The sequence below is a fragment of the Orbicella franksi genome, chromosome 11 (assembly GCF_964199315.1).
Source record: "Orbicella franksi chromosome 11, jaOrbFran1.1, whole genome shotgun sequence".
NCBI lineage: Eukaryota > Metazoa > Cnidaria > Anthozoa > Scleractinia > Merulinidae > Orbicella > Orbicella franksi.
In genome coordinates, this window is record NC_138155.1 from 10,715,527 (window position 1) to 10,730,596 (window position 15,070).

The window sequence follows — 15,070 nt, forward strand, 5'->3', positions numbered from 1 at the left end:
GTTTTTATGAATGTCTTGGTCTCCTTTGGAAGACACGCCGATTTGAACGCATAATTTGGGAGATGACAGAGAATTATTAAGACCGTTATTGACACGGCAGTTATTAAGCTTTCGCAATATTTTCCCAAATCATTACCCGAGTGCTGTCCCATACGTTGTCCCGCTGGAAGTCCACAACTGCTTGTATCTGACTCTGATACTGGTGCGTCCTTCAGAATATCGTGAAATATGAGAACCAGATCAAGTTTGGACGCTTGCTGAAAAAGGTGCGAGTAATAAGCAGCACAAAGGCAAAATAATTATAACCAGGCGTCAAGGAACCGTGGATCGAAAATTCGGATTAAAATGTAATTCCCCCCAGCACAAGTGCAAAAGTCAATACTAAGATAGGATCAGCTTTTTCCCTTTTATTTACAAAGTGATTTTATATTAAAAATAGAAATACTATATCCTTCAAAGCTCTTTCTGGGCACACGAATATATCCGTATTGCTCTAACACATTACTCTATAGCACGTCACCTTGGCACGTGACAATTCACATAAAGGCAGCAACTTCACGTGATTTGTTGGCTTCTCGCTATTTACGACATGAAATCAAGGATTTCTATTACTTTAAACTTTTTCACTCTTTTGAAGTTGCACACATGCATGTCGACCCATCAATCGTATCTCTTGAACATTGGACTACAGTTCCACTTGTCCAACATAGATAGCCGAGCGAGATTCGAAAAACGCGAGGAAAGACGCTGACCGCTGGACAATCCATGACGGCGTACACGTAGTCTATTCAAAGTTCCAACAAAACGATGACTCCGTTCGAGGACACACTTTCAGGAATGGCTTCTCTTTCGGCTGTCGTTGCTCACCAAGTTCATTTGATAGGCGACACTCTATTATGGTTTACACGAACCGCTCTTCGCCTTCAGTGTTACTTGGTCAGCAGAACGAAGCGCAAGCGCAGACTTTCACCTCGTCGCTTCACTTTAGGACAATCTTATCACTGTATTTTCCAAGTTTTAGTTTGACCTAAAAGAAAGTCTCCACAACCGGGTGCACCTACTGGAGCATTATACTCCAACAGAGCACTTAAACTGAGCGGTTCCCACGGTCTACCTCTGTTCTTCTTAACCTCTCTTGCACCCATGCTACTTGCAGGGGCCGAGAGAGTTCCTCTAAAATTGACCTTTTTAGGCAGCCCTTTACTAATAGGGGCCATTTCTGTGGAGCATCCTGGAGCTTTATGCCGTTTACTGAATTCTCCTCTACAGGTTGCCATTTCTTCAGTGAGGAATTTGATTTTTTCTCCCCCGACAACAACGTCGTGTTCTTTCTCCGGTTCCTGGGTGGTCTCCCGAGGGGAGGCGGGGACGTGTAAGGAATGGCGTTCCCCCTCCGAGTCTGTTAAAGTCAGCGCTGGCAATGGTGCAAGACGGTTCGCCTAGAAATGAAAATCAATGCGAAAAAATCAATATCAAAAGCGGAAAATACATGCAGCTTGGTTCCTACAAGCAAACGGGAAAAAGTTTTAACGAAACCACAATTAAGAAACATCTAAGATCCCTTGCATACGGCTGGTGCGCCTGAAATTGGAATTGACCAATCAGGATTCAGTTCGCGGGAAAAACTGTACTGTCTTGATGTCAATGTAAGTTTACAGGAAACGCATTGAAGTTGGGCAATATTTCTCTCGGGACACGGCATTGAATATTCACGAAAAGGGATTTATAATTCCAAAAACCATAGTCTCCTTCGCAGCCGTTATTAGGGTCGTCACGCAACGGCGAGAAACGTTGCGTGACGACCCTAATAACGGCTGCGAAGGAGACTAAAAAACCATTGCTATCAGTTTGTAGGGGTAAGGGTAAAAAATGTGAATGGTTCTGTGTCGCTCGTCCAATGTCGCCAGGTAGGATAATAGTTGTGTTATGTAATACAAAATATATTGTTTTTCGTTCATTTAAGCCCAGGATTCTCGAGTTAAGTATTAAAAGAGGCCAAAGCAACTTAAGCATTCGCCATTATGTATATTTTTGCTAGCTGCGAAGAAAAAGACTACTGTCGTGTCGTTTCGGAAGGACAGCTCAGTTTTGACTGCCTCTCGAACTGCGGGCGCAGTCAACGTATGCAAGGCACAGTAGCAGTTCGCTCAAAATGCACGTTTGAATTCGATTCACTTACCATCGGTATTTCCAGTATCTGCTGAGGATTGTACCTCGGAGGTCGACTCACTGTCCCCTCAGAGGGGTCCCCTGGGTCCATGGTTTTCACCAGTAGCTTTGTTTTGTCGCGGTTCATGTGAGCCACTCTAAACATGAGCTCGAGGCGATGCCGGGTGAACCTGATGTCTTGTATTAACTGACTCTCGCTTACACGATCTTCTTCGAAGACCTTCAGGAAAAGAAGATAAAGTATCATTAGTAAATAGCAATGATAACCTAAATCGTCCGTTTTAAGGCCCCGTTAACACAACACCGGAGAAATTAAAAAGGCGTCTTCAATCTCAAAATGCATAAAATGTAAATTCCTTAAAGCTTACAGTTTTCCTCGAGCTATGTTCGCTTCTCGGAACAAATATCCCAGCATATTTTCGCGCCAAATAGAAGCTGTTGTTTATATTTACTCACATCTTCCTCATCTTTACAGAAACTCCTTCGGACTGTAGGGATGTTGTTATGGAGACATTCTCGAAGAAAAGCTTTATACGCATTCTGGAGGACCACACAAAAAAAATAAATCAATAAAAAATAAAAAATGCAATTACGAAGTAACATGGGTCACCACTTCATGAATTTGCTATTTGAAGACAAGTGAAAAAAACAGCAACAGAATTGGTGATACAATCGTCTAAATCAAACGCAGCAATCAGTTGCACGCGAGAATCGTAACTATAAGAAAAATCTCCTCCACGGGGTATCCCTAGGGTAGGGTAGGGGAGGGGGAGGTGAAGAGGGAGAGAACATTTTTGGTCGGATTCAATTTGGAAGGTTAACTTTTTTGTATGTGTAAACCTTTAAATCATAAGAAATTTTGCGTTTCAAAGATCGAGAATACATCTGTTTTCAAGTACAGATAAGAACACTGCAAGGCAAAACTCTTTTCGTTTTTACAAAAAGAAAACCATGTGAAACACAAAGCAAGCTATACAGTCGTTAAATCAAAATCTCAGATCACCGAGTATACTTAGCGATATACAGTAATATACAGAACAAGGTCCACAATGCCAAGATACTAGTTTTGATTTACATGAAGGCCCTGCAGAAAGTCCATAACCACTGGATTATATTCTCGAAAGAAGGAGGTTTATAAGACCAGAGCTCTTTTTCTCTTAGACTAATTTTTCCAAAAGGATAAGAGCCTGCGTATCGTTTCAGAATACCGCGATATTTTTTTGTTTGTTTATCATAATAAACATACTACACCCCATTCCCCACTCCTCCACATTACTGTTCTTACCTTAACATCAAGAGGTATTACGTCATCTTGTTTTTCTAGTTTAACCTGTGAATTTCTCCTCAGCGTACCCCACAGTTCTCTTGCTCCAACGCCGCTCACTTGGTTATCAAAAAGTAACAACAAAATATGCTTTTCATTTCATGGCATTTGCATACAGTACACTCCCCTGAGGTAGCGTGGCAGAGCCGATAGGGCGCCGGACTTGAAATCCGGAGGTTACGGGGTTCAAGTCTCGCTCTGACGACTTAGCTGGAATTGTTTCTCGCTAGTTCAATTCCTCGGTCATGTTAGTAATATTGCCAATGGGTCTGCCTCCCCCAGTTGGGACTCTTGGGGTTTAGAAATGTAGTCAAACACGGTCTTTCGTGTTAGATATATTACTTGAGAAAAAACTTTATCGAGCGTATCTCCACCCACGTTGCAATTTGCGGCAAAAAATCTGACCTACTGTAGTTCCTATCCGCGCAACATGTTGCTGCACTTTGCAACACGGCTGGCCTTGCGCCCCATAACGCTTTTCGTTTCCCTTGCCGTACGTCAATTTGCACGAAAATGTTGTCCATACAACCGGGTCAAAACATTCGTTTTCTTCTGCACCGCAAAGATCGCGCGTGCACTCAAGTTCGCGCGCACAATCCGCACGCACGATCCGCACACACGATCCGCACGCAAAAACACGCACGTGCACGCATACTCACATTTTCTTTGCACCACCATCGGATTAAGAGTCTTCTTCGCTCCATCGCGGAAGGTCGGATGTAGAAAATCTTCTGCATCAGGTCCCAACAGCTTCAGTAACTGCACATCTACAGGGTCTAACAACAATTCCTTAAAGTTATCCGTCAAGAGTGAACTCTCTGTTCCAGCAGGTCCACTGCTTTCTAGACTAGATTGTCCTGGAGTTTGAGATTTCGAGCTGTCGTAACTACTTCGCTTGTCTCCTGATAATTGCGATACATGGACGGGTTGGTGGCTGCTGATAACGCGAACATGGGATTTTAAACTGAGAGCTTTCTTCCTGTCTTGAGCTGTGAAGACAACATTAAAAGTTACAACCTGAAAGAGATTCAGTGCTGATACCCATGAGGAAACACCCTGTAAGGTCCTGATTACAGTACGTGGGAGAACTTTGAAAACGGCATTTTCACTCTGAAAACGCATCAAATGTTTTCCGTTCACACTACGCCGGAGAAATTTGAAAACGCAGCAAGCAGTATTTTGGATTCGTGTTTGAGGAAAACTCGAGCAAGAAAATCACATGATCATAGTGAAGCCATCGTTTTCGAAAAGCTCCTTTTTCAAAATGTTTTTCGTTTTCAAATTCGTCCGGTTTGAAGAGCGTTTTCGAAAAGCTCCGTTTTCGTAACGGATTAGTGTGGAGGGGGCGCAAGTAAGCGCTTGCTAAAAGCCATACTTCTGTTTTTAGTTTAAGAAATATAAAACATTTTCTGGGTATCTATGGAACAATAGAGGTCTACCCAAGTGGAAGTTTGGGAGCACGAGAAATGCTGTGGGAATGCGGGCCAAAGGCGAGTGTTTCCACAGTGATTTCGACTTCTCCCAAACTGTAACGAGTGTTTCAATAGGTCACGAAACACAGAGACAGTTTTCTTTATTTCTTTCAGAAAACACTGGGAAATAAATAAAACGGGCAAAAACTTTTCACGTGCACTGAAAGTCTTCGATGCAAAATTATTTTACTTGCACAATTCTTAGTTTAAATGACACGTTTTCACGATACTCTTCCTCTGCTCTGAATCCATAGAGCTAAAATCTGTCAATTTCGATTGTTTCATTAAAACGGAAAATTATAAAGCATACTAGTTTACAACAAGCGTGTTACTAGTTTAAATTATAATACTGCTATGAAGTTTAGGCAAAATTTTAAAGTTTTCTATTACAAAATGTAAATTACATGCAAAAATAAAAGTTCATTTCTACAAATCTTTCACCTACCTAAGACATCTCGAACAAAGTCGGAGTATTCTTTTGACTTAGCCATCTTGTCAAGACGTTTGGCTTCTTTTATCTACACAAAAAACAACAAAAGATTTTGGAGAATTACCACCTGACAGTATAATCACAAAATGTGCTAGATAAAAAAAAATAACGTTTAATAAACAAACTGTTACTAGGAAACTTGAATCTAATTACTTAAAAAAATACTAGCTGCTATTCTAAAGTCACACACTCTGATACTTGCTAAAAGGTTTCAAATGAATACAAATTTGCACCAAAGAATGGATTCATTTCATGGTGCTGTTGATAGTTTTTGTTCTCAGCATCTTGAGTTACACTTTGTACAAATTCTTTAAGTCAAAATGTAAACTAAGATGAAAGCTAATTCATTTGTTAATTATTAATGATGAAAACACTGATAATGGTATTAATAAATAATGAGACAAAACGAAAATTAAAAGCAGACTGAATTTCAGATCGAAACATAAATTTACCACAATCAAACTGAAGGTTGAATGAATGCCAGAAAATTCCAGTCGAAAAAGTTCCCTATCTTCTTTCTTTCCTAAAATTTACTACCTTTTATTTTTGCTGTTCTCTACACTCTTCAGATACTCAACAGATAAAGTTGGACATACCTTCCAACGCTTTTGCTCAATTTGCGCTTGCCGTTTCTTAAATAGCATGTCTTGTCTTTTAATGAGTTCATGCTGAATGGAGACTCGTTCTTTCAAGTACTGGTAGTGTTCATCTTTCTCTTCCTGTTTGATTTTGGACCACATCTCGTAGAGACGAACACATTGCTGATTAAAAAGGAAGAAAAAATAACTTAAATTATTTTCACAGAACTTTACATCTCATAGAAATGTTACTACTGAATGTAAGTGTCCTGCAGCACCTGCTTGTCCTTGCCTTACCTGTATAATACTTGTCACACAATGCTTAATTAGGCTGTCACGCAAATACCTGTCACACGGCACTAAGCACCATGAATTACATGTATGTTGGTCATGCTTGACTCACATTTAATGTTGTTTGCCCGACAGTACTTATATTGTAAATAAGCAAAATTATGTTCATCACAATGGTTATCACATGTTTGTTACATGTATGCTTGTTACGTCACAGATCTCCATCGTACCATACTTTTCACATGATGGTCATCACACACACATCAAAAAGTGTTTCTCCTTTAGTCATAACTACTAGTACATGTACTTGGTGCTTGTCACCTAATCCTCCTCATTCAATGCTTATTCACAGTGTTTCCTTCCCAGTGGTAGAGCAAGATCCCTTTATAAGGTGGGACCAACTTCGAGCCTTAAATTAAGGTGGGGGGCTGTCCTCTAGATTCAGTCCATTACTTGCAATTCTTGTTATGCAATTACCCCACAGAACGTTTGTGCACAACAATGTATGTCACACATAATGCTTGTCACACAATGTTGATTACATGTAGTGTTTGTCACACACTCTCCAACAAAGATTGTATGACAAACAAATTATGAACAAAAGATCCCACCTCTTCTCTGTCTTTAGCAGCCTTAGCTTCCGCTTCAGCCTTCTGCTTTTCAGCTTCTGCTTGGTGTTTATTCTTGCTCTTTTTGGAATGCACAGAGCTTGCAGCATTGCTGGTTGTTTCAAGCACCCTATATGAAAAAGTGACCAAAATCTTCTGCAAGACTGTTTTAAATGAAATTTGAGATTCTGAACAAGGGACACTTTTTCCCCAGAATCCCTGATTATTTACAATGTCTCTGTGCATATAAAATTTTGTTTCCCTATGTTGCTTTATCACTGAGTTGCAGACAAAAACAAGACAGCACGTGCCTTGAGATGTATGCCATTCAGATGCAAGCAGTTTTGTTCCATAAGACATCATTAGAGTCAATTTTTTTTTGCTTACTGTCTGGCACAGGATAAGTACAAGCATTTTTGCAAATTCATTTTTTGTGTGTGAGAGTTTCTAAAACAAGTCCAGAGTCAAGCTGTACATTGCATGTCCTTTGATGATGTGATTAGAGTTCTGAATGATGACTTTATGACCAATGTTGGTTATTTACAAGTAATGTCCAATATCATGAAATACAGTTGCAAAAAGTTGCATAAAAATATTCACCCTTCCTGTTGTTGCAATGCAATGCAGTTTTGTTTAGACGTACAGAAAAACAAACACACAATTCCAAAAAAAATTCTTACTGGCTTTCTTACAAAGGAAGGAAAATCTTTCATTAATGTGAATCATTTTCTTTTCTTTAGATCTATAGTGATTGAAATCTTGGTACCAAAGGAATTCATGTATTTAATTTGCCAAAGAAATCGAGGAAGCAACATTCATGATAAACAAATGAAATCAGCAGTTAACCTTAGGTTCTAGAGAACGTAAACCAACTTTTTTTCTTTTTTAAAAAAAGAATTTAAACAGGGTGACCCCTTCAGTCGCAGGACTTGTATCAACGGGGGCCCTGTATAACGCAAAATAAAAAGAGCATGTATAAATAATATATATCTATAAAAAACTAACTACTTTAAAAGATACGCTGAAATGTTTTACTTGATCCGAACAATATTAATAATAAGTTTAAAAACAAGATTCCAAGCCCAAATGTTCCTTAAATTGGCTTCAGGCCCTTATTTTGGAAAGTAAACATCAATATTTAAAGTTTGAAGCCGAATAGTCATGCAACGTAAAACAACTAACTTTTGCTTTGTGTTGCTCTTTTGTGTGTAGACACCGGGCAAAGCAGGCAACACTGACGACAGAGACATCGCGCTAGCGACTCATCTACCAGTATTTCTTCTCTAGTACACCATCACCATCATTTTCGTTCGAAAATTCGAAGAATTCTAGAACGCCATTAGCGTTGCCTTCTGGAGTTCCTTGATTTCCATAGCAATAAACATGAGTTATCTCTCGTTTGTAAGACTGGTGACTAAATTTCAAAACTGAAACGCTGGTCAAGAAATAGCGGGCTTATCAAGCTAGAAGCCGCTGGTTTTGAATTTTGTCGGCGTGTAAATGTCTGGACCAATCAGAGTTCGCCAACTACTCCACTAGCATTGGCATTTTGCGTAATCAGCCGGTAAACGTGAAAGATTTTTGGAAACAGTCCTTGCAGATCTTACGTTATATTTGTCTGATCCAGCTAGTTTCTTAAAGATGTGGTTATTTATTGTGCTTTCACTAAACGCCTTGCTTGGCTGTTACGTTTTACCGACAGAAGCGGCGTTAAAAGAGGGAGAATGCGAAGGTTAGTGAGTATTATGTAAAACTTACCTCACTGAGTTAGAGGAAGTTTTATGACACGTATGGTTTTTCAGTTAGCAGCACAATGCTGACGTTTGGTGAAGTAGCGATGATTTAGAATCAGTAGCTTTATAAACAAACGAAGGGGCTCTTTAACGTGTTCGGCAAAAGCCTTTGAACTGCAGAAGCAAATTAAATATTGTCAAATTAAATTTAAGTTTAATTTCACATTTACCGCGAGACTTCGATGTGAACTTACTATAATGTTTGACTTGACAAACGGTAATGACCGAAAATACCTAACAGAGATTTGACCAAATTATTGCAATTGTTTATGAGTAAGTCTTGATTCTTAGAATTGTACGGTCAATCAATTAATTGAATTCATGGTATAAAGCTTATATACCTGTTCATATACCTGCAGGTTTATGTTATAAGAAGTGTGTTACAGTGTTTTGCCAAGTTAATCCGTTCATTCAGACAAATCAAACGAATATTAAAGTTTCGTGAGAACACAACCAGATGTCAAAGTTTTGGAGATTTATAACTGATCGTGATGTTCAAATAAATGACGCTTTTTACTCTCTGATGTACCCAGCTGTAGATAAATTTTGCTCTCCACCGTGTATCATTATTATCTAAAAAAGATGGATACTCTGCATAATGTGATTGGTTAAGATCATTTAACATGACTGTAGAAGACATAAATTAAGTTGTGGTATAATGGACACTTATTGTAGGGCTAATTTTCAGGTAATTTGTTGTAATGATTTTATGACAATGATCAAGATTTTTTAAACCAACAATAAATTTAAACCACAAGATATAAAATTTTGTATATATTTAAAAGTTTGTAAAAGAGATTGAGTGAGCGCAAGGGGATGTTCTCAAAAGAACTCAACTTGGTTCTGAAGTTAGCATTTGACTGGAAACCTCTGAGGGAACTTAAGGAATTTCAAATGAACTTCCAAATCCATTTGTCAATTAAAAGTATTGTAAGGCACACTGTTATTTGCTAACCATGTCAATCTACAGGGTTTATCAAAAACAGGAGAAAGCATGACAATAGTTAAATCACATGGTCTACAAGTGTGCAGCAGCTGTGCACCATTCAATAATATGTGAAATTTGTTCAAATCTCAGCTACGGGTTGATCAAACCTTTGCAGGCTGTGTAGGCTGCAATTGTTTTATTTTGTTTAATGTGTAGAACTCCAGAAAATACCCATACCTACCCTAAGGAGAGTCATTGAAAATTTCATGAGGAGGGTTGCAAAAGCCAAAATTTTTAAAGGAAAGTGTGAGCAAAACCTTTAATTTGTAGAGGAATGTGAAAGAGGGTGGGGGAAGGGCTCCAACCAAAAAACCCTCTGTGTGAACGGTATTGATATTTTCTGGAGCAACATGTCCAATATGATTTTGTTTGTTTTATTCCTTCCAGTTTGCATAAAGTTTCTGACAAATTTTGCTAAAAAATTGACCGACGACGATATGAAAAGTGTAGACAAGATTGATGAAAAGTTTAGAGCTGTCTGCAAAAAAGCAAAAACCAAGGAAAACAGATTTGTAAGTAGAGTCATGTTTGTGATGGAAATGTATCAAATATGTGTACATGGATTATCAGTAACATGTATAGATTCACATAATTATTTGAAACCAGTGTTAATGCCCAAGTCTAGGGTTTTTCTCCAAAGGTTGCAATACATAATTTCAGAGGAATGGCTTTTTTCCTACACTCTCATACTTTTTTTTTTGTGCTCTTCTACCTGTTTTTCTTCTTCTTTTTTTTTTCATCATAGCTTGATGTGATTTTTTTTGGTGTATGGCTCACTGGATGCAAATGAATGCATCTGTAATTTACACCATTTTTGTAAATCCAGTCATACAGTTGTATGTAAAAGGGTTTATGCCATGCCATATAAAATACTGCCAATCAGAATACAGGAAAGAGGATCACATGATCATAGGACTTAACAGTGGTATAGATGAACATTGTAACTAAGGTAGACTGTATTACATTTATCAGTGTTACTATGTCGGAGGCACTGAAGATGCAGCAACTGGAATGGTGAAGGAAATCACAAAGCCACTGAGTTACCACATGCCTGCAGAGAAGATATGTGAGAAACTTAAAAAGCAAGATGCACAGATTTGCGAGTTGCAGTATGGTTAGTACAAATTTGATAGTACAGTTTAATTTGAGATGCTATATACAAGTCTAAAAAAGTTAAAAATTGAGATGAATTTGACTTAATTAGTCAAAAATGTTCGGTTTTTTAAATTTTTAACTTTTTCAGCCTTGCTACACAGCATCTTAAATATTAAGCAAATATTATGGACACAGTAATTTATTTTAGAGGGACTGTCTAGTGTCCTGTAGCCACTTCTAGGTGTCACATTAGTTGGGATACAGTGCATACAAAAAAATCCTGTGCCATTTTTCTCACTGTGTCCCAACTAGATGTTACTGAACAGCTCAAAGAGGCTGAGTTTCCTCATAGTTAGTGTACTCGTCTCTCGATTGAGCAGTCTGGGTTCAAGCCCTGGCTGGGGACATTGCATTGTGTTCTTGGGCAAGACACTTTACTCTGAGAGTAAAGAGACAGTGCCTCTCTCCACCCAGGTGTATAAATGGGTACCAGCAATTTTAATGCTGGGGGTAACCCTGCGATGGAGTAACATCCCATCCAGGGGGATGTAGAAATACTCCTAGTATCTTCATGCTACAGAAACCAGGATAAGCTCCTGCCTGATGGACCACTTGGCTTGTATGCAGACTTTACCTACCCATAATCATAGGAGAACTACTGAGGTTGCATTGTACATGCAGACTTCATTAGTGTGCTGTATTATTGAACGTGGCCCACTGGTTCAAAGCATGCTGGACACTGAATCATGAGGTCCAGGTTGTAGCCTTGGCCAAGGTTACCGTAAACTGCGTTGGGCCGATACAGCATCCAAGGCAGAACTCAAGAGGCATGCAATGGACTCCTAACTGCTCTGTGAATCAGAAGTCATATGTGTAACAAGAAAACTTTCGAAGTTATAACTTCCTACTGGATATGATTTTCTCAATGTCATTAATAATTCATAAGTTTTAACAAAGGAAATCATAACGGTGAAGGTGTTTGGATAACCAAGGCTGTGGTTTAAGAAAAATTACAAGGAGCCCAAAGGTTCCTAACCAAGAAATCCTGCGTGCCCAGCGCTTAAGCTTATATGAAAAAAGTAAGTTTTTCTAGTTGCCTAAAGGAAAAATTTGGTAGCCTGTGGCACCTGGGTGCTTCTAGAGCACAGCCCTGTTAATGAGCGTACATTTTTGCAATTTAATTTCTCCATTTTCTCCTCATTTTCAGTTTCAATTTATAAGAAGATATATCGATCACGAAAGACCGTCTTTGACCACATTTCTAAACAACTGGAAGTTCATCAAAAATACTCATCTATGTGTCACATTCTCAACTCTCTTCTCGCAGTCAGAGTTTGGAAATGTAGTCAAGCACTGTCTTTCGTGTTTGATATATTGCCTCTGCCATAGCTGTACCATCTAATTGATATATGCTTGAATTTCCCTTACAGACCAACAGATTGACCTTAACGCAGTTGATTTGAAGAAGCTGCGAGTTAAACAGCTCAAGAAGATATTGAGCGATTGGGATGAGGAATGTGTGGGATGTTTAGAGAAGACAGACTTTATCAGGAGGATCGAACAACTTAAAAGTGAACACCAAGAACTCTGAGCATTGTAGAAAGTTATTCAATTTAAGAAAATAAATGTTGGATTTTATAGGCTACACATTCAATCAGGAATTTTCTACTAAAAGGTCATTTTTGTTTTATTCCTGCAAGAGCTCGTGCTTTTTCTGTCTTGGCTAATATTGGCTTTAACAGAACTTTCACAGCCATTTGAAGAGACACAATACATGTAACTGCACTGGCAATTTGTCAGCTTTGACTCACTTTTGAGACTAAAGTTGGCCCCTCCTTGGGAAAACATTACTTAGGCTATCATGTTCACACTTGGTGCCCAAGTATGCTGGCCAAGCATGATTCTTGCTGGGCACTAATGTGACCACACGTTTTTCCAAGTACTCACACCAGAATTCGGGCACAGTGCCCGACTTTGTTTTCTGTTACGAAAATGGTACTTGGGTCTTTGGACTACACCGCGTCGGAACACAACTTTATTTTGTGCCGGTGCTCGGCACCAAGTGCGAACACAGCCTTAGCCTATTTGAGAAATTCCAGAAAAAGAGATTTTCACTGTTATCTAAACTTACATAATTATTTAAGAAACGTAAGTGACAGTGAGATAAAAGTTTGATTCGGAAGTAAATTTCACATACTTTTAGCAAAAGCAAAGCAACATTTCTGCAACAGATCCTTGAAAAGCGTAAAGATGGTTTTTGTCAAGTTTTGTACACTACAGTACCTAGCAAGGTGTTTCTCGCTCAATGTATATTTAACTTCCCCGGTTGAAGAATTCCAAGAATGTTATTAAAGTTTCATATATTATCATCATCTGTTCTTGTTTTTGATTAATTTTCCAATGTAAACAGGAAACATTAATGAAGAAATCCAGATTTATACAAGAAAGAATACCCACTAAACGCCTTCCTAAAAGACAAGACTAGAGGAGAGGTCTACAAGATCGAGTTTTCAATAAACGGCCCAGCGTTTAATCGGGGATTTTCTGAAGATTCTAAAAGCACTTTCCTTTCGACCGAAAATTCCGGTTTGAATTCCCATAAACTTCCGGAGGCGACTGGAATATTGTATTTTCCGAACTCTTTCCGGAATGTCCAGTAAAAAAGACAACCTCGCAAGGTATACGCGAATTTTCGAACATTTCTAATCTTGCCGACCCTTGCAAGGTATTTTCGTTCCACCTGAACGCCCCCTCCCCCCCCCCCCCCCCACCTACCCTACTTTCTGAAATATAAAAAATTCGAATTTTTCAGAAACTTTCCCAGGAACTTTCCGTCCCAGACCATTTGTTATCGTTTCGAAAATTCGGGAACTTTTGGTTGAATGGAAAGTGACCCAAACGTCATGGCGTTTCGGACGATTTTCATTGCATTGAGAAAGACTTGAACGAAAGAGGAAAAAAACAAACTCAATGCTTGTCTACATCGAACACTAATAGCAATAATCTTTACTTCGTCATAGAGGAAAGAGTGCTCTTGAATCTGCCATGGTTCTATTTTTCAACAAATTGCGCCCAATATTTCGTCAGGAGTCTTGTTATCTGTTTCCTGGTTGGTCCCACATCAGCAGAAAATGTTGCGCAACCACGGTTTACCTACTTATAGAATTGCGACTCGATGATATAGGTCTTGCTCCGCGTGCGATAGACTTGCCACAAGCCGACCTTTTCTTAATCTTTGACTTAAGAGAGGGTAATCTTCGAGCGACGAAGTCGCGAGGGCGAGCGCCAGCGACGTAAGCTGGTTGGTTTGGTTTGTTGGTTGGAAGAATTGTTGCAAAGGACTTTTAGAAAGTCGGCCCGAGCGAGCAAGATGGACCAATCAAATCCTGCACTGTGATTGGCTTCCTAAGCGAGCAAGATGGGCTCCGGGACGGTCTTTCGGCACGCGGGATTGCCCGCTGTCTGCCCAAGATAATTGTGTCCTGTATGCCGTATAATAAATCCGTTATCGGCCAATCTTATTCGGTCAGGATTGCTTGATATTTTGAGGACTTCGACTGCCTTTCGGTGCATAAACACACAAGAAAGATCCTTGCCAATATTCAGCCCTCTTCGCCTCACACTCGGTTAATAATAACCCATACTTGTTACATGGCTAGGTTCGTTTAGAAGGTCTATAACTAATATCGACCAATCAGGTTGCTCCATTGCCGGTTAAATATTTTCTAAGCATTGGGCACTGTCCCGAATGATCCCTTACCTCAACTATTGACGATTCTCTGGTTGTTTTGTGGCTTACTCGGTTGCGCCAAAGAATTAACTTATCCGTAACAAATTCTTTTTCACTTTCTTGTAATTCTCTCGTCCTTCTTTTTATTCTTCTTTTGTCTCAGAGCAACAATAACACGGGTGATAAATAACACTTTATACAAATTGAGATAAGCTATAGGAATGGACAAAAAGAAACCCAACATATGTTGTTTCAGTCTCTTCCATGTTTTATTCGTCATTTCCCATTTATGGCACGGCCAAGTATTGCACGTGCTATATATAATCTTGTTTGAATATTATGACAAGTCCAAAAGCCAGTTTCCTGCTACTGTTGCAGTTACCAATTTCCCGCGTTTGCCACTGGCGACTCATTACCAGTTACCAATTCCCCGCGTTTGCCACCGGCGGCACCTTAATTCTCTCGTGCTTGCTACCAGTTAGCAATTCCCCGCGTTTACCACCGGCGACACATTTTTCCCGCGCTTGCTACC

The 15,070-nt window shown here is 39.3% G+C and overlaps 2 protein-coding genes across 3 annotated transcripts; one reads left to right on the forward strand and one right to left on the reverse strand.

Moving 5' to 3' along the window:
- Positions 1-392: 392 nt before the first annotated feature.
- Positions 393-8,309, reverse strand: LOC145502631 (uncharacterized). Of its 2 annotated transcripts, XM_081481970.1 has the most exons (9): positions 8,115-8,309; positions 6,936-7,062; positions 6,052-6,216; positions 5,411-5,483; positions 4,153-4,482; positions 3,455-3,552; positions 2,626-2,709; positions 2,180-2,389; positions 393-1,439 (listed from the first exon to the last, which is right to left on the reverse strand). In XM_081481970.1, the coding sequence occupies exons 1-9, from the start codon at positions 8,180-8,182 to the stop codon at positions 999-1,001; spliced, it is 1,596 nt and encodes a 531-aa protein (XP_081338096.1). In that variant the 5' UTR covers positions 8,183-8,309; the 3' UTR covers positions 393-998. The 2 variants fall into 2 exon arrangements, with proteins under 2 accessions (XP_081338096.1, XP_081338095.1); XM_081481969.1 differs by lacking the exon at positions 8,115-8,309 and having other exon boundaries at positions 6,936-7,809.
- A 181-nt stretch (positions 8,310-8,490) lies between these two features.
- On the forward strand, positions 8,491-13,180 carry LOC145502632 (mesencephalic astrocyte-derived neurotrophic factor homolog). Its single transcript, XM_081481971.1, has 4 exons — positions 8,491-8,664; positions 10,101-10,225; positions 10,686-10,827; positions 12,239-13,180. Exons 1-4 carry the CDS (start codon positions 8,574-8,576, stop codon positions 12,397-12,399), a joined length of 519 nt encoding a protein of 172 aa, XP_081338097.1. The 5' UTR covers positions 8,491-8,573; the 3' UTR covers positions 12,400-13,180.
- The last annotated feature ends 1,890 nt before the right edge of the window (positions 13,181-15,070 follow it).

What these genes read in the sequence shown, in the direction of transcription:
- LOC145502632 (XM_081481971.1), top strand. Translation starts at nt 8,574, where the DNA reads ATGTGGTTATTTATTGTGCTTTCACTAAACGCCTTGCTTGGCTGTTAC. An exon ending in AAAAGAGGGAGAATGCGAAG is followed by an intron (nt 8,665 to 10,100) that starts GTTAGTGAGTAT and finishes TATTCCTTCCAG; the next exon opens with TTTGCATAAAGTTTCTGACA. An exon ending in GATTTGCGAGTTGCAGTATG is followed by an intron (nt 10,828 to 12,238) that starts GTTAGTACAAAT and finishes TTTCCCTTACAG; the next exon opens with ACCAACAGATTGACCTTAAC.
- LOC145502631 (XM_081481969.1), bottom strand. Translation starts at nt 7,346, where the DNA reads ATGCTTGTACTTATCCTGTGCCAGACAGTAAGCAAAAAAAAATTGACT. An exon ending in CTGCTAAAGACAGAGAAGAG is followed by an intron (nt 6,217 to 6,935) that starts GTGGGATCTTTT and finishes CTTTTTAATCAG; the next exon opens with CAATGTGTTCGTCTCTACGA. An exon ending in AGATACTGGAAATACCGATG is followed by an intron (nt 1,440 to 2,179) that starts GTAAGTGAATCG and finishes TTTCATTTCTAG; the next exon opens with GCGAACCGTCTTGCACCATT.